General features: G+C 31.8%; 4 protein-coding genes across 4 annotated transcripts; 3 read left to right on the top strand and 1 right to left on the bottom strand.

Moving 5' to 3' along the window:
- The first annotated feature begins 1,213 nt into the window (after positions 1–1,213).
- LOC120263293 (mitogen-activated protein kinase kinase 9-like) lies at positions 1,214–2,411 on the top strand. Its single transcript, XM_039271160.1, is given in 2 exon segments — positions 1,214–1,406; positions 1,408–2,411. Coding segments are annotated over 2 exon segments (1,041 nt in total). The 5' UTR covers positions 1,214–1,250; the 3' UTR covers positions 2,293–2,411.
- A 5,368-nt stretch (positions 2,412–7,779) lies between these two features.
- On the top strand, positions 7,780–14,366 carry LOC120263484 (potassium channel KOR1-like). Its single transcript, XM_039271404.1, has 13 exons — positions 7,780–8,006; positions 9,605–9,829; positions 9,928–9,991; positions 10,059–10,398; positions 10,480–10,775; positions 10,851–10,931; positions 11,086–11,184; positions 11,482–11,700; positions 11,769–11,957; positions 12,044–12,119; positions 12,213–12,510; positions 13,230–13,336; positions 14,066–14,366. The coding sequence occupies exons 1-13, from the start codon at positions 7,837–7,839 to the stop codon at positions 14,326–14,328; spliced, it is 2,427 nt and encodes an 808-aa protein (XP_039127338.1). The 5' UTR covers positions 7,780–7,836; the 3' UTR covers positions 14,329–14,366.
- On the bottom strand, positions 14,339–20,785 carry LOC120263485 (vacuolar fusion protein CCZ1 homolog). Its single transcript, XM_039271405.1, has 10 exons — positions 20,669–20,785; positions 19,510–19,708; positions 18,843–18,936; positions 18,086–18,269; positions 17,807–17,916; positions 17,156–17,254; positions 16,596–17,054; positions 15,617–15,772; positions 14,791–15,020; positions 14,339–14,586 (listed from the first exon to the last, which is right to left on the bottom strand). Exons 2-10 carry the CDS (start codon positions 19,683–19,685, stop codon positions 14,556–14,558), a joined length of 1,539 nt encoding a protein of 512 aa, XP_039127339.1. The 5' UTR covers positions 19,686–19,708; positions 20,669–20,785; the 3' UTR covers positions 14,339–14,555.
- Positions 20,786–22,745: 1,960 nt separating this feature from the next.
- On the top strand, positions 22,746–24,215 carry LOC120263827 (cell number regulator 2-like). Its single transcript, XM_039271803.1, has 4 exons — positions 22,746–22,983; positions 23,114–23,185; positions 23,288–23,500; positions 24,069–24,215. The coding sequence occupies exons 1-4, from the start codon at positions 22,842–22,844 to the stop codon at positions 24,143–24,145; spliced, it is 504 nt and encodes a 167-aa protein (XP_039127737.1). The 5' UTR covers positions 22,746–22,841; the 3' UTR covers positions 24,146–24,215.
- The last annotated feature ends 2,576 nt before the right edge of the window (positions 24,216–26,791 follow it).

Here is a 26,791-nt window from a genome sequence, read left to right as displayed (position 1 = left end):
TTTAAATTTATTTGGATATATCTTTGAAATTTGTTGGCCTTGATATATACCTTTCAACTATTGCATTTATATATGTGTGTGTATAATGTATATATTATTCATTTGAAAAAAAAAATAAAGAAATATTTAATATTTGATAATATATTTTGTGTTTTATTGCATATCAATGATGCGAACAAACCCATATATTAAAAACATGCACAAATATATATGTGTTTTCACTTTACGTGAATTAACTACTAGGATTTGAATACATCTTTTTGGAAAAGATAAAAAAATTCTATACATGCGTTATGATCAAGAGATCATTAGTATATTTAATTTTACTGTTAATTAATTGAAAATAATTTTTATTTATGGTAATATTTTTGCAAATATATACTTTTTCACTCTACTTGAAGTTCAGAAAAAACAAAAAATCATATATAAATGGATGTTAATAAATCAAGAAATCGTTATCATATTTAATTTTATTATTATGTGAAAATAATTTTTATGTAGGATAATATTTTTTAAAATATATACTAAAAATATATATATATAATTAGTAGTCTAGTGTTGTACTGAATTAGAACTTTATTATAATAATTAGATTCAGTAGATAAATGGCTTTATATACATAACTTCAACAAAGGAGAACAAGAGGGCTAGTGACTAGTGAGCACCAGCACATTGAACACTAATGAGCTAATTAACTTAAACCAGAATCACATTTAGCCAAGCATAATCAAGTAATTAACTAGTTAAACCAACTTTTAAGCCAAGTGTCCATGCAATGTTCAACTTCCTAATCACCAAGCTCTGTATCTTTTCATCCCAAATCCCATTTAATCCATAATTTTATTAAAATAATACTTAAAAATGTAAACATCTTGCAATTAATTAATCATTTATAATAATTGAAAGTGCTAACAACTCAGACAAATCCACAAAAAATAATTATTAAAATTAAAAATAAATAAATAAATAAAAAGTTTCCAGAAAACTATGCATTTATCCACTTTCTCTGCTTACGATCACCACCCGGTATCGCACCACCCTACCAAAACCTGATATCGGTTTCGGATCCTATTGACCAAACCCGATATACAATTATAATAATCCGTGTTGTTTCCATATCTTAATCTCACTTGACGGTGACCTTAACCTCACTCGTCGTCTCCAAAGTCCTTTGCTTATAAATACCCACAGTGATCCATTTCCGGGAACGAGATCCAAATCGAAGCTCAAAACCCTAACCCTAGTTTTTCATGGCTGTCGTCCGCGAGCGAAGGCTCCCTTCCCTAACCCTAGACCTTCCCGGCGGGAACCGGACTTGCCTTCCGTTGCCTCCTTCCATCCCGACAGCGCCAGCGGCGGCGGCGGCGACAACGACATCGGAGCAGCACCGGATCACAGACTTCGAGAAAGCTCGAGGTCCTTGGTCATGGCAACGGCGGCACCGTCTACAAAGCCCGCCATCGCCGCACCTCCGCCCTTTACGCTCTCAAGCTTATCCAGGTCGCTGATCTCACCGCCCGCCGCCAAGCCACCCGGGAGGTCGAGATCCTCCGTAGCGCCGCCGACCATCCCTCCATCATTCGCTGTCATGGCGTCGTCTCGCTCGCATCCGGCGACATCGCGGTCCTCCTCGACCTCATGGACGCCGGATCCCTCGAATCCCTCCTTCGCCGTCGCGGTGGCGCCCCTCTTCCCGAGCCAGCGCTCGCCGAGATCGCTCGCCAAGCCCTCCTCGGCCTCTCCCACCTCCACAATCACCAAATCGCGCATCGCGACATCAAGCCATCCAACCTCCTGATCAACGCCGCCGGCGAGATCAAGATCGCCGACTTCGGCGTCAGCAAGATCGTGCGCCGATCGCTAGATCCATGCGTGTCGTACGTTGGTACCTGCGCGTATATGAGCCCGGAGAGGTTCGATCCGGTGGAGCACGGTGGAGGGTACGATGGCTACGCCGGCGACGTATGGGGATTAGGGTTGACGGTGATGGAGATGGGGACGGGGAGGTTCCCGCTGGTGCCGGAGGGGGAGAGGGCCAACTGGGCCGGGCTCATGTGGGCGATTTGCTTCGGCGAGCCGCCGACGATCCCCGACTCGTCGGATGCCTCGCCGGAGCTGAGGGATTTCGTAGCACGGTGCCTTGAAAGGGAGGCTGGGCAACGATGGACGGTGGCACAGTTGCTCGGCCACCCGTTCGTCGCCGGTGCTGAGGCTTCCGAGTCAAAGCGTGCGCTCACTGAGTTGCTACGATTCGACTCGGTCACTACTGACTCACGTGAGTCTGGCTCGTGAGCTCGAAGATTTTAATTTTATTTATTTTATTTTTTTGTGTAAATAAAACCCTGTAAATAGCTCGAGGGCGGGAAGTGAAGTAATTTATAAATATTTTAATTTGGAAATTTGAAGATATATGTGGAATTTTTTCATCATTTCCTGAATTTTTTTTTTTTAAAAAAAGCTGGGAAATAAGAGATGAGAAAATCAATTATATTTTCATTGATTATATAATTAAGGACTTCCCTCATTGGTGAACAATAATGGATTTATTAATTAAAGCATATAAAGATTTAATGGATACAAAAATATGCTAATTAATTTAAAAAGTAAATTATCTAAATAGTTAACAAATTTCAGTCTATCTAAGTAAAAAATGAAAAAATTTAAAATCAAATTATTATTAATTTGAGATGTATATTATTAATTAAGTTAGTTTGGATGACCCAATTAAATATGAATCTAAAATAAAGGTATTTAATTAAAATTTTTTATAATTTGTGTCACAAATAAGAGTGTTTGAATTATTTACTATTTAAATAATTTATCCTAATTTGAATCAAGGGATGATGATGTTTTAAGAAATAAACTAAATTTGTCAACTATAGTACATCCACAGATGATATGATTAGATAAGTGCTAAGATTTGGTATTTATCATAAGAATGTTTTGCATATATAATAAAATAATTAATGACATCTTATTGTCAATGTTTTAGAAGACAAAAATTAACAGATATTACAACTTTTATACAGAGTGTAACTTTCAGTCAATTTATTCTGGTCCCTTTCATCTTAAATCTTTGATGCCCACTTGCATTAAAAATTTAATTGGTGACCTTGTGTTTTGGTTATGTTGATAAGATTTAACATCAACCTTGCCGGTCATTTTAAGGTTGTGTTTGATGAATGATAGGAAGGTAGTGTTTTGTTAAATGGAGTTAAAAATTTAGTGAATTTTTAATAAATATATTTGTTTTCATTACAATTTATCTTTATTTTTAATAATTATATTAAATATATTTCATAATTTATGATTTTTTAAAGCAAATTATTAATAAAAAATATAACTATAAACCTTTATTATTAAGATAAAATAATGTTATGACTTTATTTTTATTTTTTCACTTTATAAGATAAAATATAATAATATATTATTTTTTATTCTGTATGATGAAAGATCTTAACCTGCTAAACAAAAAATTAAATATAAAATTTTGTAAAATAATAAAGACATAAAAACGGGGTAATTTACAAGTTTTCAATAAAAACAAAAACAAAAATAAAGATGATTCGGTTAATGCAGAAAACATATCAATGAACTAGATTTCTTTGATTATCCTTTCCAAATTCTTGGCTTGAAAAAAATAATAAAAAAATATAAAAAAATTCCGTAATCTCTTCATTTCAGTCTCACATGTGACACCACATGCAACACTTTTAATTGGATTTGAGAGTGCATGAGTCTGGACTACGCTCGATTTTGACATAGTTACAAATCCAACAAAATCTCTTGCGAGTGTATTACCTTAATTTCTCAAAACTACCTAAGTTTTCATATTTGGAAAGTTATGGAAAAATTACATTCATTTTGCATACACGGATGCCTACGTACACACGTGTGAGTGTATATACGAGAAAACTGGCTATCAATCCTCGTGAACACCTACACTGGCAAACCCGATGAAGAAATGGAGAACAAGGCTTTGACTAAATTTTCAAAATAGTCTTATTGGGCAACGAACATGTGTTATGTGAAGGATAGTGGGTGGTTGAAAGGTTTCAAAGGTGTGGAAGTAATTTCTATCCTCATGATTTGAGAATTTTGTAAAACTACATATCCAGTCTTTTTTTCATTTGGTTCAGTAGGGGAGAGGGGAGGGGTGAGAGGGAATAAGGAGAGTTTGAAAAAATTTTATGTTTGGTTCATTGGGAGGGGTGCGGAGGGGTAATCTATTTTTTTTTGTTTTGTTAGAAGGAGGGGTGAGGAGGAGTGAGGAGAGATCTGATGTGCATTTTACTAATTTGCTCTTTTATATAAAATTGATCATAATACTTTTTTATACATATCTAAAGGATTATTTTGTTCAAACTTTGTTAATATTAAAATTAAAATTAATATTAGTAATAATATTATTTGTATAACTCAATTTTTTTATATTTGTTTATCATTCTTATATTATTATTATTATTTTTAAAAAAATATTATTATTAATCTTCAATTGACACATTAAAAAAATAAGACAAATAATAATAATAATTATTATTATGAAATTAGATTTAAAAATGGATATTATCGTATTTTTTTCAAATTGATAAAGGATACTTTGGTCTTTTCATAAAAATTTAAACATTAAAATTTGTTTTAATAATCCCACCCCTCCAAAAAAAACCCGATTTTGAGGGGTGGGATATGAGGGGGTTTGGAGGAGTGAAACACCCCTCCAAACTCCTCCTCCTCCTCCTCCTCACTCCCCCAACCAAACAACCTTCACTCCTCCTAACTCCCTCTCACCCCTCCAAAAACCTCCAACCAAACAAGGGGTTAGGGAGCGTTTAGATCATGGATTGAGGGCTGGGGAATGGAAATCTCATTCCTAAGCCCTTATTTGGTAATTAGAAAAGGCATGAGTTGCCTCCATGTATGGGAAAAAAATTACTTTCAGGAGAGGCATCTTATTTCACCCAAAAATGACGGAGAAGTATTCTTTAGTCATAAAATTTCTAATATACTCCTATCATATATAAAGGCTCTCTTTCTCACTCTCTCTTTTTCTTTCCCATTCTCCAGCATCTCAACCCTACTAAGCTTTAATTATTAAATAATTTAATTAAATTATTTTTAAATTGAAATTAAAATTAATAAATGAAATTAACTTAATTAAACGTATTTCATGATATTAACCAATTTAATAAATATATAATAGTTAAATAAATTATTAAAAATTAATTATATAATTATAATATATTGAAATATATATTTATATTATAAATAATTAATAACAAATAATGTTAAATGTTTATCATTAAACATAATCCATTCATTTACCTAGTATTGATGTAATTTTATTACCTCCTTTCTTTTTACTTTTTCTATTCCCAATTTTTATTCCCTCAAACAAAATGCATTAAAAAAATCTCAACTCATGTAAAATAAGACACAAATACATTAAAATATTAATTTTTAATCAATATACTTTTTTATGTAACTTGTTTATATTTTGTAAAAAAAAAATCTATTGTAAAGATCGATTAGTCATTTCATATCAAAGTTAATTCAGTTGAAGTTCTGAAAACCTATTCATCCTAACTCTTTTATTATACACACGGACAAAATCATTATAATTTAATCTTTTGAACATCACTGAATAAAAAATTGATGGTCAAACAATATTTAAAAATATATATATACATATATAAATTATAACTTAGTTGAATAAAAAAACATATGAGACTGCCTCTTAGTTTATTAGTATCGAATCCCATATTGAAAGTGTTTTTATTCTCATCAAAGAGATATATTTAAACCTCAATTTATGCACAATAAAGATATAAATATGTGAAGATATTAACTCCAATGTTCATTTTATTAAAAAAGTATACAACTAAATAAGATAATATATGATAACCACCGGATTAAAAAAAACATATGTAATTAAATAAGATAATATAAAATAACTACATGATGAAACAACATGTCTACTAAAAAAAAGTGAAACTTAAAAAAATAGATCGTCTATGAGTCATATATAATTATAAAATTTATATTCTCTGTTCAAATATTATTTAAATAAATTCCCGGAAATTCTGAAATCTCACATGAATTAAATAACAACTCTGAGCAAAAAATGAAAATGCCAACACATTCCCAGCTCACCCCCAACTCACTCATGTCCTTAAAAATTTCTCCAATAAACTTACTACATTAGGTACTAAACTCAATAATCTAATTAAATTAATTAATACCATATAAAAGAAACTCTGACATGTTTGTTCTCTAATAAAGTAATTTAGGAAAGCTTAGCATTTGTTAATTAAAGTCCATTATGATGATTAGAAAACAAACCCCAACTTTTGAGGTGCTCTTGTCCTACTGTTTCCCACCTTCACCTAATTAACCCACTCACCACTACTAATTTGTATACATAATTAGTAGTTTTTGTTAATAAAACTAATCTTCATTAGTGGTTCAATTTTAGGAGAAACAACATGATAAGTGTACAAGTTAACCCACTCTTTGGAGACCAATCAATGACTAACTTCTCCCTGTTTTTAGCCACAAAAAAATCAGTTGGCTTTTGACCACTATATATTTTAAAACATAGGTGTTTTGTTTTGTTTCTTGCATAAATATATTTTTTATATATGCATGTAATTTTCTTAAAATAATAAATAAATAAGAATGTGTATGTTTTTGAGAAAGACGACAGCTGCCGAATCCAGGGGACGAACACGTGTGGAGTCAGGCTCACCACCGAACCAGTGCCTCACCTCGCTGAGATGGGGATCGAACTCGGGGAGCTACGCTCGACATTTAAGACGAACACCCTACGCAAGGGACCCGATGCCAATAGACCAAATGGTCATTGGCAGAGTGTGTATGTGTTACCTTTGAAAATTTGGAAGGAGTCTATATATATATATATATAAAATAATAATCTTATGTTTTTCTCCAGTTTTTTTCCACAATTATATATATAGTTTAAGTCATCACAGAAAAAAATATAAGTTCATATATATATATATATATTGATCATGTGGACAAATCATCCCAAACACACACATTTTCTATTATTACATTTTAATCATATATTAAAAAGAAATTGATCTTTTAACTTTTTGTATGGAAGTTAAATGTCTTAACCGCTATATTATTGCCATACTGACTTCACAATTATAAACCTATAACATTTGTATGTTAACCCATGTTTTTTAAAGAGCTAAAAATTCTAAATCAGTTTAAAATAAAATATCGGTCGGAAAAGCATAGTGTAAAAAATATTTTTCTTAATTTATATTTCTTTTATAAAAAAATAAATTCGAAACAACTTATTTGTGGAGTTTTTTTCTTTTTGGAAATACAAGGTGCATAAATATACCTTAAAACTTTTTCAGGGGATTATATATAAACTCTCCAAATAAAATATCTACGTGTATATATATGGCTTGTTCTCAAATTCCGGGTATACATAGAAATAAAAAATAATCAAATAATATGATATTAAAAAAAAATTTGCAGATATTTATATATAAAGTCTCTAGATAATTTCATCAAAGCATAAAAACTACTAAACATTTAAAAAAAAACAAAAGGATAAAATAAACATCACAGCAAACTATAACAATATCAATTTCTACATTTCTAAGGGATCTATATGAAAAACAATAAATAATTAAATAATTAAATAATTAAATAAATAGGCATCGACGTCTCCCTCTTCTTCTCGACTCTATAAATAGCCCTAGTTCTCTCTTCTCTCTCTTTCACACGCTGCGATCTCGGCGGGAAGCCGGAACCTCGTCGACGAGAACGGCAACCGGACCTCCAGATCGGAAGCTGGGAATGGTGGCCAAGGAGATGGAGGCCGAGATTGAGTACCAGCTTGAGGAGGTGAATGAGGGCATGAAGGAATCCAGAGGGTCCCGTTTCAACCTCATCGCCGGACAGCTCGGAATCGGAGTCCTCGGCCGCCGATCTGGCCGTGAGACGCTTATCATCGCACCGGATAACCGGTCAGTTATCTACTTCTCTTCATCTTCTCTCCTTGTCTTTGTTGTGAATGCTTGAGATCCATTGCTCAATGGGAATCGATTTGATTCATTGGTGTTTGCTGTTATCTTTCTTGCGAATCCGTGAGTTTTGGGGAAAACCGTTGTTTGTTCATTTCTCGCCGAAACCGTCTGCTTTTAGGGTTTTAATTTTTTTTTTTTTTTTGGCTTTTAGAATTTGAATAAATTATACATGTGTTTTTGGTGATATTATTATTGGCTGGTTTTGGTTGCTCTTAAACATCTTTTGTTGAGGTTTTAAAGGGATTTTAACGAAGAGAAGGCATTGCATTTATATTTTAATTATATTATCAATTTTTTTAATATATTGATGCACCACTGTATTTGATTCAATTTTGACAACTTTGTGACTGCCGTTTTTGTAAAAGTAAATAAATAAATAAATCTTGTCGAGTTAAAAATTATTCATTTTTTTTTATTGAAATAGTGGTAATAATCTTATTTTCTTTCTACTCTACATTGATTTTGACACTATAAATATATATCATGTTGATAATGGTGAGGAAATTCCATTTTTTGTTATTAGTTTAGTTTAGTACTGCATTGATGGGCCATACGCTTATAGACTTTTTTTTTAAATATAATTAGAGAACGGTGCTTGATTATTAAAAGAGATAAAAATAATAAACTATTTTTCCATGCTGAAATAAAAAAAAAATTACTTATTAAGAAATGATCATGATATTTATAAAAAAATTACTTGGTTTTTGTGACAATACAGTATAACTTTTTTTTTTAAGGTATGCATATTGCATACGCATCAAATATCAATTGGTTTCCGGGATATTTATTTATTTTTAAATTTATTTATTTTGTTTATTTATTTTTTTGTGTAGACTATACATCAAAGTAGGTGAGGGATTGACACATGTATTCAAAATTAATTATGAAAACTGGTTATTTTTTGCGTAGAAATTATCTTAGAAAATGATAAATAAAATATAAGTGCTGTGCCACTGCTGTCTATAATCATTTGAATAGCTTATAATTTGTTTGTTTGGCTGCTTCTGCTTGTTTGATCTTTGTACATATATTGTCAACATTAGTGTTACGTCTTGCCAACAAGATCAAACGGACACGCTGTCAAGGTGGCCAACGGCCATGCTTTCTTGAACCATTGGTTATAAACAATTAAACATTGACAAAGTCACCGTCCCATTAGCAAGCATAGCTTTTCTAGATGTCCTTATCTTCATATGTGTGCATGTGATACGTGGACAAGAATGCATAGCCCATAAATTTGTTGAGTGCTCAAATAGTCAAATTACAGCGAGCACTTCTTGAATTTTGTTTCTTATGATGTCTGAATAGACTGAATGTATGCATGCAGGTAGTAGAGTCTAATTATAATGAGCTCTGTGTGCAAGTTGTTTATTATGATGATTGAATGCATGAGCGCATGTGAAAGTCTAATTATAACGAGCTCTGTTTGGAATATTTTTATTAAGATGCTTGAATTCAAGCATACAGGTGTTATGGTCTAATTATAATGAGCTCTGTTTGGAATTTGTTAATCATGATCCATGCGTGCATGGGTGCAGGTGGTACCGACAATGGACGAAGTTGATAGTGGTGTTGGCAGTGTACTCATCCGTTTTTACTCCCTTTGAGTTTGGATTCTTCAGAGGGCTCCCAGAGAACCTCTTCTTGCTTGACGTTGCTGGACAGATTGCCTTCCTTATTGATATTGTGGTCAAGTTCCTATTGGCCTACCGTGATCCCCATACTTATCGCATTGTCTCCAATCCCGCCTCCATTGCTATTCGGTTTGTTGTCTTTGATCCTTGTTCATTTATTGATCTTTTTGTATGAGGCACTGCCATGACTTCTCTCTGATTTCTTGATGTTCTTGTGTGATGCTCAGCTATTTGAAGTCTGGTTTTGTGTTTGACTTCTTGGCCTGCCTTCCCTGGGATGCTATTTACAAGGTTCATATCTACACTGCAAACATTGAAACATTGCTTGAAAACACTGATACATTTTCTCGAGTTACAGGCTTGTAATAGAAAAGAGGAGGTGAGATACCTGCTGTGGATCAGGCTTGTCCGGGTAGTCAAAGTGACTCAATTTTTAACAAAGATGGAGAAGGATATCAGAATAAACTATTTGTTCACAAGGATTGTGAAACTTATTTTTGTTGAACTCTATTGCACACATACAGCAGCATGCATCTTCTACTACCTTGCCACCACTCTGCCTGCCTCTATGGAAGGCCATACTTGGATTGGTAGCTTAAAGCTTGGTGATTATAGCTTTGAAAACTTTAGAGATATTGATCTTTCTAAACGTTATCTCACTTCATTGTACTTTTCCATTGTTACCATGGCTACAGTTGGTAAGCTTTTACAAGCTCTCGCTGTTTTCTCTTTGAAATAGGTACAATAATGTGAATCAGCATTTCTTATTTGTTTCACAGGTTATGGAGATATACATGCAGTCAATCCTAGAGAAATGTTGTTTGTCATGATCTATGTTTCATTGGATATGATTCTGGGAGCTTACTTAATTGGTAACATGACTGCTCTGATTGTAAAAGGATCGAAGACTGAAAAGTTCAGGGACAAAATGAAGGATTTGATCAAGTATATGAATAGAAACAAACTTGATAAAGATATAAGAGAACAGATCAAAGGACATGTACGCTTGCAGTATGAGAGTAGCTACACAGAAGCCTCTGTTCTACAAGATATCCCAGCCTCAATTCGTGCCAAGGTAAGAAGATTTGAATGCCATTCATGATGCTTTGTTGATCAGGATTCTACAAGGTGACTAGCTGACTGTTTGCAGATTAGTCAAAGCTTATACAAGCCTTACATTGAGGATGTCCCCTTATTCAGCGGATGTTCAGCTGAATTTATTGATCAAATAGTAAGAACCTTTCTGTTTGTTTCTCGAATAAATGATCTGCAATTTTAATTCAAGATAAATGAGATTTTTCACTCTGTGGACAGCTTTTAGAATCAACTAATTTAAGTTCAAAAGATTTTGAAGGTCTCAGAGAGTTGTTTATTATGATTGGCAGGCAATCAGACTACACGAGGAATTTTTTCTTCCGGGAGAAGTGATAATGGAGCAGGGCAATGCTGTAGACCAACTTTATTTTGTCTGCCATGGTGTTCTGGTTAGAATCATTATCTATTTTTATCTCTGATTCCTTCAGTGCTTAATCCATTTTCTATTTGAATTGTTTTAACTTAGTGTCTTCCACTTTATAAATTTTATATATCAGATTCCAAATTCATCAGTTATTTTTTATTCTTATCTGTTGTGTGTAAACTCATGTTCATATACATTTTTCTGATTATTTTTCATTTAATATATCTCTGACATTATCAGAAAAACAATCCAGTTATGAGACTGATTTGTTAGTACATAGTAACAAATCTGAATTTGAGAATAATGGCTGTTGAATTAACAGGAAGGAGTTGCAATTGGGGAGGATGGAACAGAGACTATTGTGCCATTAGAGCCCAACAGTTCATTCGGAGAAATCGCCATTCTCTGCAACATTCCTCAACCTTTCACCGTTCGAGTTTGCGAGCTTTGCAGGCTTCTTCGAATCGACAAACAGCTTTTCACAAACATTCTAGAGATATATTTTGTTGATGGCAGGACAATCTTAAGCAACCTTCTAGAGGTACAACAATAATCTCCGAATTCCTCCCCACCTCTCTAATCACAAGACTAACAACCACTTCTTTTCAGGGAAATGAAAACAACATCAAGATCAAACAATTTGAATCAGATATCAACCTTCACATCACTAAGCAAGAATCAGAGCTTTCTCTGAGAGTAAACAGTGCAGCATTCCACAATGATTTGAATCACTTGAAAAGTTTGATAAAAGCTGGTGCAGATCCTAAGAAGACTGATTATGATGGAAGATCACCTCTGGTAATAACTACTCTCAAAAACTACAAGACACTTACAAATTTCATATACTAATAAAATTAACAACAAACTCTCTCTCTCCCATGCAGCATCTTGCAGCATCAAGAGGGCATGAAGATATGACTTCATTCCTCATTCAAGAAGGAGTAGACATCAACCTCTCTGGTATATATATATGTATACTCTTTTAAGTTCTAATCCTACTTAATTTATAAATGTTATTGATTTTTATTATGGGACAATAAAAAAAAAAAACAGATAAGTTTGGAAACACAGCATTGTATGAAGCAATAAAGAATGGGCATGACAGAGTGGCTTCAATGCTGTACAGAGAGGGAGGAAGATTAAGTAGTGTGGGAAATGGTGGTGTTGATCTTTGTATGGCAGTTGCAAAAGGGAATGTGGAGTTGTTGAGAAGGATGTTGGTGTATGGGATGGATCCAAATGGTAGAGATTATGATCAGAGAACAGCATTGCATATTGCTGCTGCTGAAGGACTTCATTTCATGGCAAACATGTTGTTAAGTGCTGGAGCAAGTCCTGCCTCCGTTGACAGGTGCGTTTCCTTACATATTACATAGTACAATTTTGGACAAATATTAACACCATTGTTAAAGCTCTTAAAATTAACTAAAAAAAAAAAAACATTTTTATTTTTGTTAAAGTTATTTACTCCTGTTAATGCATACATCTCTTTTTGAATAAAAAGAAGAGCAAAATTGAAAAATAATAATTAATGTTTATAAAGCTCTTAAAAGTGAAATATATTTTTTTCTCTTCATGTGACAATTAATATGCAACAGAGGAGGGAGTATATATATATATATATAATAAAAATATGTTAAAATAAAATTTTTAACTTAAATATGTGTCAGTAAATTACTTATTTGTCGTTAAATTTTTTTAATAAAATAAATAAAACCACAAATATATTAAAACTGAACAGAAGAGAAACAAAATACATAAAGTGAATCCTTGGATATTTTTATTTTGACTAATTAATTTTTATATATATATATTTAATTTTTTTTAAAAAAATCTAATTACCATCACCAGTGAATGTTTTTTTTTTAACAGCTCCTCAGAAGGGTTAGTATTTCAGATTAAAGAGTTCAAAAACATTACATGAGATATAGTGTTATTTTTCTCATACTAGTTAGGTAGCAATTGATTAGATATACATTAATGAGTATAATGATTTGTGTGTGTATATATATACATATATAATACATGGATCTTTATTAAAAAAGTTTTGAATTGTGAAATGTGACATAGATGGGGGAATACTCCATTGGAGGAGGCACGGAGGTGTGGGAGCAAATCATTGATAACTCTTTTGGAGGGCGCCGAATCCAACCAACTCACACCTGGAGAATTGCAAGGTATTATTACCCTTTTCAATCATTATATAGTTTCATTTTAATTCAAAAAATAAATAAATAACCATGCCTGAAATCAATTTTCTTATTAAACCAAAACACTATTATCGAAAATATCAACATGGTTATTCCCTTTTATATTTTTCCTTTTACAAAAGATTACGAGGGTAAAACAATAACATTGACAAACACATGTCTATATATATAATATTTGACAAATATTAATAAATATAGTCTTTGTTACCAATAAGTTAAAGAGCTATTAACAGAAAATATACTTCCTTTGATTTTTTTTACTTGTTTTATTTTAAAAGTTTTCTTTAATCTTTTTAGTTATTTATTAAAAAATTTTATGTAACATTAAATATTATTTTTTTTTTTAATTTATTATTTATATTTAATATATCCTAACTATTTTTAATAAATTATATTCAACTACACATTTTTTTTTAAAAAAAATATTTTAAATAAAAATAAACTTAAAAATTAATACAAATTTTTTTTTATAGAATTTAAATTGCCAATTAACTTCAATAGATTAAAAATAATCGATATATATTAGATAAAATGAACAAGTAAAAAAAAAATTCAGAGGTTTATATATATTACTTATTTTAGATCTAAAAATAATTTTACAGTACATAGAAAGTCTCACATTTAAGTGACCATCAAATCAGCTCAATAATGAAACCACACATGCAAATTGATTTACCTCTTATTAATGCAATGCAGGTCACATAAATCAGAGAAGATGTACAGTATTCCCTTTCCATCCATGGGATCCAAAGGATAAGAGAAAGGAAGGTGTGATGCTTTGGGTCCCAAACATCATGGAAGACCTCATCAAGTCCTCCATGGAACAACTACAATGCTCTACAGCGAGCTCATACATAATCCTCTCCGAGGACGGAGCCCGAATACACGATGCAGAAATGATTGTTCATGATCAAAGATTATATTTAATACCTGATGCGAATAAAAACACGGTCGAGTAATGAAAGATCAGATGATTGATTGAAATTGAAATTTCTCACCATATTGCGTGGTTTCTTTTCTTCGTGTACCTGTTCGCCTATCTAAAACTTATAAACACTGAGAAAGATGCACGAAAAATGCTCCGCCTTTTGGTGAAACAAGGAAGCATCAATGTTTTGGTGTTATGCAATTCTCTATGCCATTCATGCGAAAAACGTAACGTATGCCTCGTCTCTAGTTCGATAATCTAGTTGGAAGAAAATGCTCCTTCACAATACCTGTAAAATATAATTTCAACAGATAAATAATTAGTGCGTCTACAAATTGCAAAATTCACAGCATAACAAAGCAATCTGCAAGGTATTGAAAATCGAATAGTTCATTGCTAAAATAGTGCAATTCAAAAGAATTCATTCATACGTTTTAACGAAGGAACAATGTCTAAAAAGGAGGATTGTTATATAGATACTTCTATGTGTTACCTGTTACTGAACTTCTCGACGGTTTCAGTAGCATATAGAAGCGTCTCATTGGCCTTCTCTAGAACCATATGAAGTTCTTTCCCTCGTGTAACTTTAGATATAACCCAAGCATTGTTTTTGGCTCTGATGCACACTTCGAAATCCTTCTCGTGCTCAGGATTCGTCCTTTGCGCCCTCATTTTCTCGAAATCAATTTCTTCTCTCACTCTATTAAGAGTTAGCAATGAATCCTGTGATGTACAATGTATAGAAAGGATCATAAACAATATGAAGAACATGGATTGCCAGTTCTGCAGCATGACATTGCTGATTCAAAGCAGTAATTTAGAAAAATTTAAACAAAAGAAAGACAAATTCTGGGATGGAAAACCCTAATCACGATAAGGTAGTCAATATTCATTACTTTGAATCAGGAAGGTTCTGCAGATTAAATGGACAGAATTCACAAAACTGCCTTAGAAAACCATGCCAATTTATAGTACACAACAAACATTAGTGAGAAAAAGGCCTTTTTCGCAAAAACTAAAAGGCAACTTACTGGATGGAAAGCTTATCTATCACTCAGTTGAAATTCTTGCAATTGTGAAACACACTCTATAACACCCAGACAAGAAAAAATATATATATATATATATATATATTGGTACAAGCAACATTTTAGCTTTAATGTATAAAAAATAGCAGAAATATCCTAAAGTACCAACATAGCTGCATATTCCCAAAGCCCTACATCAGCAAAGAGAAGCCATACATTTATCTAAAATAGATAAAAAGTTTATAAAAAATATTTATATCCAACAAATGTATAATTGTTAAAGATGCAAACCTTTGCTAAGGTAGTAACCTTTCCTGGTGGGGAAGCTCTTGATATATGTCTATCACCATCAACGATCAGGTAACGGTAGCCGCTCACATGATAAGCATTTTCACCACCCCATCCCCTAGATAGTTTCTCCTCAACATTTATGATCTTATGGTATGCCTGTGAAGGAATGAACCAAAAAATAAACAGAGGTTTACCATGACCAAATATAGAGAAAACCCATAATAATATACCTGTGAGCAAACCACTATCTTAAGACTTAAGTTATCAAGTTCACCTGGAAGCTAAACAGCTTAACTAAAACGATGTCCAATCGATCAAGTACCAGTGACAAGAATTTTTATCAACATACTGCTGGGCTGGAAATGTTCAGTGTAAATTACTGACAAAAAATATGCTATAATTGGTTGCCATCTGTGTGAACTTGAGGAATATAAAATGTTTTATGGTGTCAGGTACTACAGCAAATTACAGTAAACTTCCTCACTAATCCAGTTTACCAAATGCTAATTACAGTCGCACTCTTTTGTTAAGATATCTGACATAAAATTAGCCTTGCTACCTTGTACGACTCAGCCATGTGTGGGAAATGCATTTAGGTCCAGACATGTATAACAGAAACACAAGAAGCTGCTCCAAACATCTGAGTTCTATGAAATCCCATATCTTGATATAGTGGGAGTAACTAAAATTCTTGATTGAAAATTATTGTCATTTGTTTGTAGCATAGTTCATTACTTAATCAGATTCTACATTTGATTCAACAATATATATTTGCAGGTAATTTCTCAACACTAATCTCTGGATGAATAATTGTGTTCAATAAAGTGCACTAGTGGATACTTCAGTAGCCATAAATGAAATTACCAGTCTATTTTCTGTTCCAGGAAGATGAAATACATAGAGATAAATCAAGGAAAAGAATATTATGCTACTAAAAAAACAAAAGAAGAATAATTTCCTTTGGTTATAGGATACTTACATTTTCAACAAGTTGCTGCTTTGCCAAACTTAACCCTTGCTCATTTATCAGTGAGCAAGCAGGAATTAGGATTACTATGGTCAGATTCTTGTGCTGATAAATACAGAGATTCATGTTCTCCTCTGTTTCTCGAAGCCACACTGTTGGAAGCACAGAAACTAGAGAACCAACTTCTGCACCCCAGATGTCAGTAGTAAGAAAGCCGTCCTTGCCTTTAAACCATTTTTCACGTTGTAGAGGCCGAGGTACACTGTTTCTCTGATCTTGCCCTGCAGAAGAGGCATCGCTAGATGATTGCTGAGACCCATCTGATACAGATCCTGTGGTTGCAGTAAAACCAGCTGCAGCACTAGTTGCAGAGGTTCCCTTCAGCAAATACGACCAGGTGTTTGTACCAGATGATAGAGCATGTGGAATCAACCTCAAGACAGCATAAGTATAAATATTTGTTGTATCCTCCTGCACACAAATTCCACCTCTTGATAAAAGAGCACTACAGAACATATTAAGTTTCTTTGCAACACTGCCTAAATCAATAGGGATAAGAAAGACAACCATACAGGAGACAGCGTTGTTGACACCAGCAGGTCATGGAATAAGATGACCGACTTGCAAGTTGTGTTTCCTACACACAATGATCCCAGCACTGTAACGAGTGACTGCAAATTCAAACATTAGACATCAGGTGGTAATTCAATCTAAAGGGTGTCATACTTCTGCATATGCACATGAAGCAAAAAAAGTAATTTTTTTAAAGAAAAAAAACAATTGGTTCATATCGACACAATACACCAATAAGAACTACCAGCTTTCAATACCACTTTGGAGTTTGGAGTATTGGCAGGGTAATTGTTAATCAGCTTTCTAATATGTTGGGTATATGGGGTAAACGGCAGCAAAGTCAATGGCTCTCTGCATATGCTACAGCATTTTGAGTATTCTGTGTTAGCAAGGATGCACACTTCATCCCCCACAAAACTGTGTCTAATGATTGCAAGTTAAAAATATTATCAAATGGACCTGTAGAGAATTATGGATTTTCCATTGCAGCTTCGTGCAGTACAGAATCAACAACAAAATTTTAGGCAAACACAACTATATCTGACGAAATGTCCATGACACAAACAAGCTATGCCTGATGGTTCACAGGGTGGATCAAATTTCAACATACAAAAAACAAAAATACATATCTAATCAGAACATGGACACACCTGAACTTCAATTGCAACTTCCCGTGAAACAGACAACATTTGAACCGTTCCTCGCTCCCTCAAAGAGTCACGGAAAGATGGCAGTTGGAGTTTTTTCCCAACATAGAAATCTACTTTGAATAACAAAATTAAAAAACAAATTAGTAATACTTAACTTTCACCGGTAGTAAAATTAGAAGAACCTGGTGGCAATACCAGATAACTTCCTTTGATCAAATCAAAATACTGAACCTGCGCTGTATGATTTACACAAGCTGACTTTGATAGAATATGTCTTACCTGTCAAGTAATCTATCACAAAGGGATAAAGACGACTACGAGCAAGTTCACCACTAGGTTGTTTTTCCAGTAATGCTCTCAAAGATCCATGAAACATCATGAAAAGATAATGCACCTCCTTCAGAATTCCACGTAATGCATCAAATCGCCAATCAGATTCATTATCCTTACTTTTCTCCATAATCTGTAATATCAACAATGATAGTCAGAAAATGGTTACTAAGAAAGATTACACAGGCAAAAATACCATAGAATACAGCACAAACCTAATATTAGAATATCAGATGCCAAGTCTACCTGATAATGCCAGTATAGGTGCAGTTATGGAAGTGGAAGAAAATCGCAAAGGATATTAAAAAACAGAAAAATCCAAGCAAGAAATGCAGACTATTGTTAAATCACCAAACTGCCTCAGGAAGCAAGAAAAGAAGTATTGGTGCAGTGATAAATCAAATGAATCATTATACACACCAGGCACAGATATATGCCAGGAAAAACACATCCTACCACAAAAATGGAGCGACATACTCAGCATCTTCCAAACTGAGCCTCGAAGTGAATAGAATTTCCAGCAAATGAAGTGGTTTTATTTAACATAAGAGTACAGGTGGCCTTGTGTAAGGAAATTGTTTCCTCATTTTGAACAAGTGGCATGATAAACAGAATACAGTTGGGAATTAGTTTTAAATATATTCCTGATGTTTCTACTAATGAGGCACAGAATATAAATCAATAAAACAGATAAAGAAGCGCATACCAGAACCATCCATATATCTGCCTCAGCCTCATAGAACACATAGGAATGTCTTTCTGCTTCTATTACCTCACAAGCAGCGTCTGGAGAAAAAATTCTGCAGAAAAAAAAAATGACAAGTTGCCTGATAACATCTTAATAACAAATCCAAGTGGTTTGAGACGAGAGAGAGGCTTCAAGTTAGTTTAGAGAGACCGTTGGATGACAACATGGCAACAATGCATCAATGACCAATAGCAGAAACATAACATAAATTGAGCTGATGTGAACCCAGAAACAGATAAGGCCAATGGAACCCAAAAGATAAACTGTGATGCTAATTCAAACAATTTCCACATTTATTTATAGGTCCTCTTCCAAACAACCATGTTGAGACATCAAAATAGAGTCAGTAACCACTAATCCAGTTTTATACTAGTTCAGCTACAAGTGGGGAAGTTGATTGATCAGAAGAAGGTTTAGCAAGCTACCAATTGTTTACAAACAAAGCCTTTTATCAGCCAAGCAAGAATTTCACTTTAAGTACAACTTACAACCAGTTTAAATATGAAAGAAAAAGACAAGACAAGTCTACCCATGATAATCAAGTACAGATTTCCAGCCTACATACAACTTTGAGCCAAAAAACACAGTTTCTAGAAACAATTTTACATCAAAGAGTCATACAAACCTTGTAAATGTAATGATTCCCTCGCAAAGACCGATAACAGAAAGTTGTGCAGAGAATGGGAATTCCATAGGAAAGAAGAATAGTATCTTGTCAAGTTCTTGCCCTTCATGTTGTCCCCTTCGTAAGTCAAAGATGCAAATCTGAACTGCTTCATTAAGGTTTAAAGATAAGCCCATTGGAAAGGCTTCAAGTGGTGCACCTTGAAGATAAGAATATGCAAAGTTTTAAAACTCACAAGAATTATACAATCTCTAAAGCACATATTTATCTAAAGCAACGATAAGTTCATCAAATTTTCAAACTAAAGTATCAAATTATTCAATTCAACTAAGAGCATTTGTTAATATGTTATTAAAAAAAAAAATGCTGCAATATGAAGCAAAGGAATCATAAGACAAATGATCTTAAGCATATTATAAAATTTAAAACGCACTCAGAAAAAAGAAAGATTAAAATCAAGCAAAGAAGACATTCAATCACTAATCCATAAAAAATCCTCCAAACCTGAAAGCCTAAACAAAATACATAGCATGCACCATTATAATACATAAATGCAAAAAATTGAAAGCGGGTTCCTAAAAAAACCCAAAAAAGATCTGAATTCTTCAGAAGAAAAAAATAAGGAACTATAGCTCTAAAAACCTAATGATTAAAATAAAGTACCAAAGAAAACAGAAGGGCTACACATTGAAGAAAGAAATTCAATCTCAAAAACGTATCCTTTCATTGCGAAAAAGCAATTGTTTCTTGACAAATAACATAAAATACAATAAAATAAACCTGCCCAGAAATTTCGCTCCTCGTAATGCGGATCAAAAGTCAAGAGATAAAAAGTCTTTGGATCAAACAAAAACTTCAACGACCTAAACAAAACACATCAACCAGACCAATAAAGCACTCGATAACTTCTAAACCCTAGAAAAACTCAAATTTCTTGATAAAACCATCAGCATCTATATCCCTGAAACCCAAATTCGGATCAAGAACAACTAAAAGAAACCCAATCAAATCCACGACAATACAATCACGAATTATACAACTAGAACCCTAATTACAAATCGAGAATCAAGAACACTAAAATGCTTCAATTTGATGAAAGATATCAACAATAAAAAGATTAAAAAATAAGAATCGATGAGATTGAGAATGAGATTCATACGAATTTCCGGAATCGAGATCAGAGAAAATCGAGGAAATCGAGCTTCTCGTGCTTCCAAATGACGAAGAAGACTTCGATCCCTCCAACCGCCATTCAGCCCATCGCCCAACCGTACATCATGCCTCGGGATCAGTACCATCGTTGATATCTTGTAAATTACGAATAACCCCTTCAAAAGTCTATACTCCCTCCGTTATGTTTTTACTCGTAAAATTTACCTAATTTACATTGATTAAAAAAATTTAAATAAAATTAATTGATTATCTATATTTTACTTCATCCGTTCTTTTTTAGTTATCACATTTACCTAATTCACACCGATTAAAAAAATTATTTAAAATTAGTTTGTTACCTATATTTTATAAAAAAATTCAATTATTTTTCAAAACTACCATTATTTAAAACTCTACTAGTGGAGTATATAATTTAATGATTAGTTAATTGTGATTAATTGAAAATTATACAAGTACATTAAATTAAAAGATAAATTTGGAAAAAAAAAACTATTTAAAGTTGCACAAAAATTCTAATGTGACAAGTAAAAAAAAATGTAGAAGAACTCTAAAAAGTGATTAAGTAAAAAGGAATGGAGGGAGTATAAAAATTTTCATTACTTTCCAAATTTACCACTATTTAAAAGTCTCACTAGTTGAGTATATAATTTAATACTTAGTTGATTGTGATTTATTAAAAATTATACACGTACATTAAATGAAATGGGTACATTTGGAAATAATTACTTCATATTGCACAAAATTTCTGATGTGACAAGTAAAAAAGAACAGAGAAAAGCTCCAAAACGTGACAAATAAAAAGAAACTGGAGGGAGTAATTACTTACATCATTTTCTTTTTAAATAAAAAAAACTCAAATTCAAAGATTTCCGCATAAATAATATTTATTCAGAATATTTAATACATTTATTGAATTATTTATTTCATGGAAGAAAAGCCAATGGTTTTTTTAAAAATTTTTTAAAAATAATTTTAATTTTGAACATCTACTAAACATAATTGAGAGTAGAAATATAAAGGCTAAGATTTATATATATATATATATATATATATATATATATATATATATATATAAAGGGCGATAAGTGCTGCTCCAAAAGGGGTATTAAAGGACAAATAGGTATAATAGTGTACTAGTTATGATGACTTAAAAACTTTGTAACTCCTTGAGGATTTATTAATTCGAGTTAGATATTATATGAAGCAATTAGAGTCGTAGCATGTGTAAGCCTATAAGATTTTTCAATAACTAAATTAAGTCAATAAATTCTTATTGTCATACAACTCTAGAGGGAGAGAAATAACATCCCTATAGAAAAAGGACAGAGGACCCAATAAATAGTGAATGAACAGTATTTTTTTAATATTATTCTACCATATTTGCAATGTTTTGTACTGTAGACCTAAGGATTTGATTCTGGGTATGCCCATTCATTATTCTACTAACAATTTACTACAATAGATAGTGGTTGCTAAAGACTAAGAATTTTGGGAGTGTCTTTTTATTTAATATAATTAGATTAAAAAACAAATATATGTAAACATTAAATATATTTTAATAAATATTAAATATATATGTGTAATTTTACTATTTCAACGGATCTATATTCACACACTAAACTTGTCTAAATCCAAGAAAAATAAAAATACTTATAGGGTTGAAACAAGGGAAATAGTCTTTTCTAGATGGACATCTTACCAAATTTCTAAGAAAGTAACTAATACTAAAATTATATTAATAATTTTTTACTAAACTTTTGATTAGAAGCAATTTGGTCAAAAGAAATCATTTAACAGTTCCAATTTGCTAATAATTTGACATAACTTTTAATTAATTAACATCCCAATGTGAATTAAAGTTTCTCTCTCATCTTAATCACTTTCATAGAAGTTTCTAATCTCATACATTTCCATTTTAAAATTACCATCTTATTGACTACTTAAAGATATATAAATATATATATACAACAGAAGTAAACATGATAAACAAATTAAACAATAGACCAAGTCATGAAACATAATTCCAAAGAAATCACACATAAAATTCAAAGTTGCACCAAAACATTGACCAAACCTTACAAGTTACAAATGAAAATTTCTATAAATTCATTAGACATGGCATCATTTTCACAATAAAGAAAAAGCATTGATACTCAACCATGTATTATCCTTCTCAACCAAATACCTACTATCCTTCGGCACCACCACCACCACCACCACCTCCGGCGATGTCCATGGTCGCTCCGGGACCGATTCCTTGGACGACCGGTCTCTGTGATTGTACCGATGATTGTGGAACTTGTAAGTCTATGTATATATTATTACAAGCAACTTTATCTAAATGTTTATATTTTTAAAAAATTTAATTTATGTTATTATCTTTGATAATTAGAAAATAAGATGATCTTGATTTTTTATGTGAAAAAAAAAGGTTGGATGACATGTTGCTGTCCATGCATAACATTTGGAATGGTTGCAGAGATAACTGATAGAGGAAACACATGTAAGTAATTATCTTTGAAACTTTAATTAAATCAAGTTTATGAAGTTTTAATTTATATTTTTTTGATGAATTTAATTGAATTAATGAATGAAAAAATGGCAGCATGTGGAATAAGTGGATCATTGTACACACTGTTGATGTGTTTCACTGGTTGTCAATGGATATATTCATGTATGAATAGATCAAAATTGAGAGCAGAGTACTCACTTGAAGAGAGTCCTTGCAATGACTGTCTTGTTCATTGTTGTTGTGAACCATGTGCTTTGTGCCAAGAATATAGAGAGCTTCAAAATCGCGGTTTCGATCTAAAGATCGGTGAGCATTCGATTCTATTTTTCCTTATTTTTTTCTACTTTCTTCTTCGATTCTTAGTTATACGATAATCTATCAATTCATTCCTGTCGAAAGAAATAATGACCAATAATAACAAAAAAAAAACAAATAAAAACACATAAATTTACATGAAAATACGCTTTTTATTAAAATTAAATCCACATTAAAAAAAATTTAAAAATATATTTAAATAGATCTTAAATTCTCTGAATTTGAGCTTAAGTTGAGTTTAATCTTTTGTTATTATCACATATCACAAAAATTTCTCATAATTCGAACAAACATATAGCTTGCACCTCAAACTTTTCGTATTGAGTCAAATAAAATTCAGATTACAAACTTTAATGATTGTATTAAACGATTAATAGTTTATCTACTATAAGTTTGTCCTATTTTTTAATCTTTTTGATATTTTGATATATGATAAAAGATTAAAAATACAGGAAAAAATTGCATTTTTTATTTATTTATTTATTTTTAATTTTGATTTAATTAATTTTAAATGTATTGAATTTGTCGATGATATAAATGTGTATTTAATTATTTATAGGTTGGAGAGGGAACATGGAGAAGAAGGCTCAAGAAATGGCTATGGCACCAAACATACAAAAAGGGATGATGAGATGAATGACATGAATGTTTAATTAATCATTATTTTTGTTTCACTTTGTATTGCTTGTTAAACTATTTGTGTCATGTGGTTGACTTTGATGTCTTAATTTTTTTATTTTAATTTTTTTACTTTTTCTTTATGTTTTGTTTCTTGTTATTTACCAAGTAATATTAATAAATTCAGTTTATTCAAATTTACTTCAATGATGTTTATTCTTATTTTTAATTTTTATTTGACTTATATCGGATTGAAGTGATTAATTTCAACAAGTTAATTTTCTTTTTTTAGCAGCCATGAAGAAAATAGACATATGATATGCTCTTCAAAAAACGGTCTGATTTATATATATATATATATATCAAAACATAGTCTCAAATTTTCAAAAATTCTATTAAAGATCCCAAAAATTTTAAAAACACCAAAATACAAATAAACAAATTATTTGAATAAAAAATTATGAAAATTTTATTAATATTTTAATCTCATTCAGATTATAAATTACACTAAGCATCCAATTAAAAAAGAAATTGATTATATTGAAAACTGAGCTCTTAAAAATTTTGTGTTTTATTTAAAAAAAATATCACAAATAAATATCATTTGTTTAAAGATATAAATACCCTAAAAATAGCCATTTTATTTTTATTTTTATTTTTTAAAAATAGATAAATTGTTGCCATTAAATAAAAGAAAGAGGTACTATAGCACAAACCACAAACGACAGGGCAATAAACCAGCACAATAATACAACAAACCCAAAAGAAAAATACAACACCTGAAAGAACAAAGAAAAGGGGCTATAAGACAATGAAGCTACAACTTAGAAGACCCGTAAGTTCCTAGCAAAAAAATAAAAGGGGCTCTCTAGTGCCCAATTGAACTACTCTCCTAAGCCTAAGTTGGTGCCAAATGTCATCTCTCGGGGGCCTCTCAAGTCGCCCACATGGTGCTCTAGGAACTTGAGGCTTCTCTTGACAGTATTAACTAACTACTCTAACTTTTGGAGTTTGTGTTATGGAGTTGCAAGCATCCACAAGGTGAATAAATGAACAATCCTTAATATCAAGGAGAGAGGAGCTAAAAATATGACATTCAAAATTCAATTATTTTTTTCAGTCAAATATTTCACATGATGACTTTTGCCAAAATATCCCAGATTTCCTTGACTGAACCTCTAAGATAAAACCTCCGAGGTCCCCACATGTTAGAAAACAAAGTGTTGGAGCAAGGTTAAGCCAAATAACTAGATTTGTCCTTTTATTGTTGTTAAAATAAATATTTTCATAATTTTATATTTAAAAATAAAAAATAGTATATCTCAGCGTGTTGGGTTAATAAGTAATAGATGTTTTGATTGCTTAAGTAAATGATTTTCACTTTAAATTTTTATATATTAAATAAAAAAAATCTATTAGGAGATACTACCTTCTTATATGTCACGCCCGAACCCTACTCTATGGACCAGGGACGCCGACAAACGGCCGTACACCTAGAAGGCCGAAACCAAGTAGGCATACATGGCCTCAAAACCTGAAAAAAAATTAACAACAGATTATGAGCTGCATGTCAAAGAAGCACCCACTAAAAAAATTATAGGGATCATTTACAAAAAAATCATAAATTATCAAAAATCAAAAATCGAAATCAAATTTATTTCAAATAAACACGGATGTCAAAACTAAGCATATAGGTCCCCCAAACAACTATCATCAAAACAAAAATAACAGATCTCATATATTTATCCCTCAGTGACCCGAGCCGTAATATTATAACTCATAAGTTTACCCTCGCTGACCCGAGCCGAATTATCGAGGTCGTTATTCTTCACCGACTGAAAGCGGTGGGAAACTATAGTTTCTATATCGAGTACATGTCGACACTGGCCGTGTTTAACCCCCAGATGATGTGGTTATTGCAAAGTTAGTTTGGGGACTACGAGTACTTTTGTCAAAAATATTTAATGTTCACAAAACAATAAACTATCAAAAATTCATACTCGGGCAAAATGCAAGTAATTTGCAGATCACATGATCCCATTTTTTTATCATATCAAAAATAATCCAGCTTAATAGAATCCAAAACATGAATAGATAATAAAGAAAAACACAATAGTAATTAATCGGAAAAGTAAATAAATATCCGAATTCAAAAAAATTAAGTAATCCAAATGTAAATAAAAATATTTAAACCTTTCAATTAATTCTAATCCAAAAATAAAAATATCATTAATCGGAACTTTAAAAATAATTTAAAAATAATTCCAATAATAATAATAAATAAATAATTCAAAAATATAAATAAATACATAAAATCATTATTTTTTTCTCAAAAATTTTTCGGATGTTCGGAAAAACTAGAGTATATACATACAATATGATTTATATGTAGGATACTTACTTGATTAACAACCAGATTTTTGAATTCTTACACCAATCGAGTATTTCTCAGGAAGTCCTAATTTGGGAATAACCCATCATAATTACAAGTAAACAAATTCTAAAATTTACACGAATGCAAAAAACAAATCAAACACTAACAAAAATTACCAAGGTCAAGACCAATAACCAACTCACCTACAAACCTTAAGATTAAAAATCAGCAGTAGCTTTTGCAAATTCTAACACAAATCAAAAAAATTTCAAACTTATGAGAAAAACTAG

Source organism: Dioscorea cayenensis, chromosome 6 (assembly GCF_009730915.1).
Source record: "Dioscorea cayenensis subsp. rotundata cultivar TDr96_F1 chromosome 6, TDr96_F1_v2_PseudoChromosome.rev07_lg8_w22 25.fasta, whole genome shotgun sequence".
Lineage (NCBI taxonomy): Eukaryota > Viridiplantae > Streptophyta > Magnoliopsida > Dioscoreales > Dioscoreaceae > Dioscorea > Dioscorea cayenensis.
Note: the sequence above shows the minus strand (reverse complement) of the source record. Positions and strands in the feature narration are given on the sequence as shown.

Bases quoted from the DNA above. Each gene is read 5' to 3' on its own strand.
- LOC120263484 (XM_039271404.1), top strand. From the start codon at position 7,837: ATGGTGGCCAAGGAGATGGAGGCCGAGATTGAGTACCAGCTTGAGGAG. The intron at 10,399-10,479 runs GTAAGCTTTTAC...TTTGTTTCACAG, and splicing joins TGTTACCATGGCTACAGTTG to GTTATGGAGATATACATGCA. The intron at 11,701-11,768 runs GTACAACAATAA...ACTTCTTTTCAG, and splicing joins TCTTAAGCAACCTTCTAGAG to GGAAATGAAAACAACATCAA.
- LOC120263485 (XM_039271405.1), bottom strand. From the start codon at position 19,685: ATGGGCTTATCTTTAAACCTTAATGAAGCAGTTCAGATTTGCATCTTT. The intron at 18,937-19,509 runs GTTTGTATGACT...TTTTTTCTGCAG, and splicing joins GGAATCATTACATTTACAAG to AATTTTTTCTCCAGACGCTG. The intron at 17,917-18,085 runs GTAAGACATATT...TATTCAAAGTAG, and splicing joins TGTGATAGATTACTTGACAG to ATTTCTATGTTGGGAAAAAA.
- LOC120263827 (XM_039271803.1), top strand. From the start codon at position 22,842: ATGTATTATCCTTCTCAACCAAATACCTACTATCCTTCGGCACCACCA. The intron at 22,984-23,113 runs GTAAGTCTATGT...TGAAAAAAAAAG, and splicing joins TACCGATGATTGTGGAACTT to GTTGGATGACATGTTGCTGT. The intron at 23,186-23,287 runs GTAAGTAATTAT...AAAAAATGGCAG, and splicing joins AACTGATAGAGGAAACACAT to CATGTGGAATAAGTGGATCA.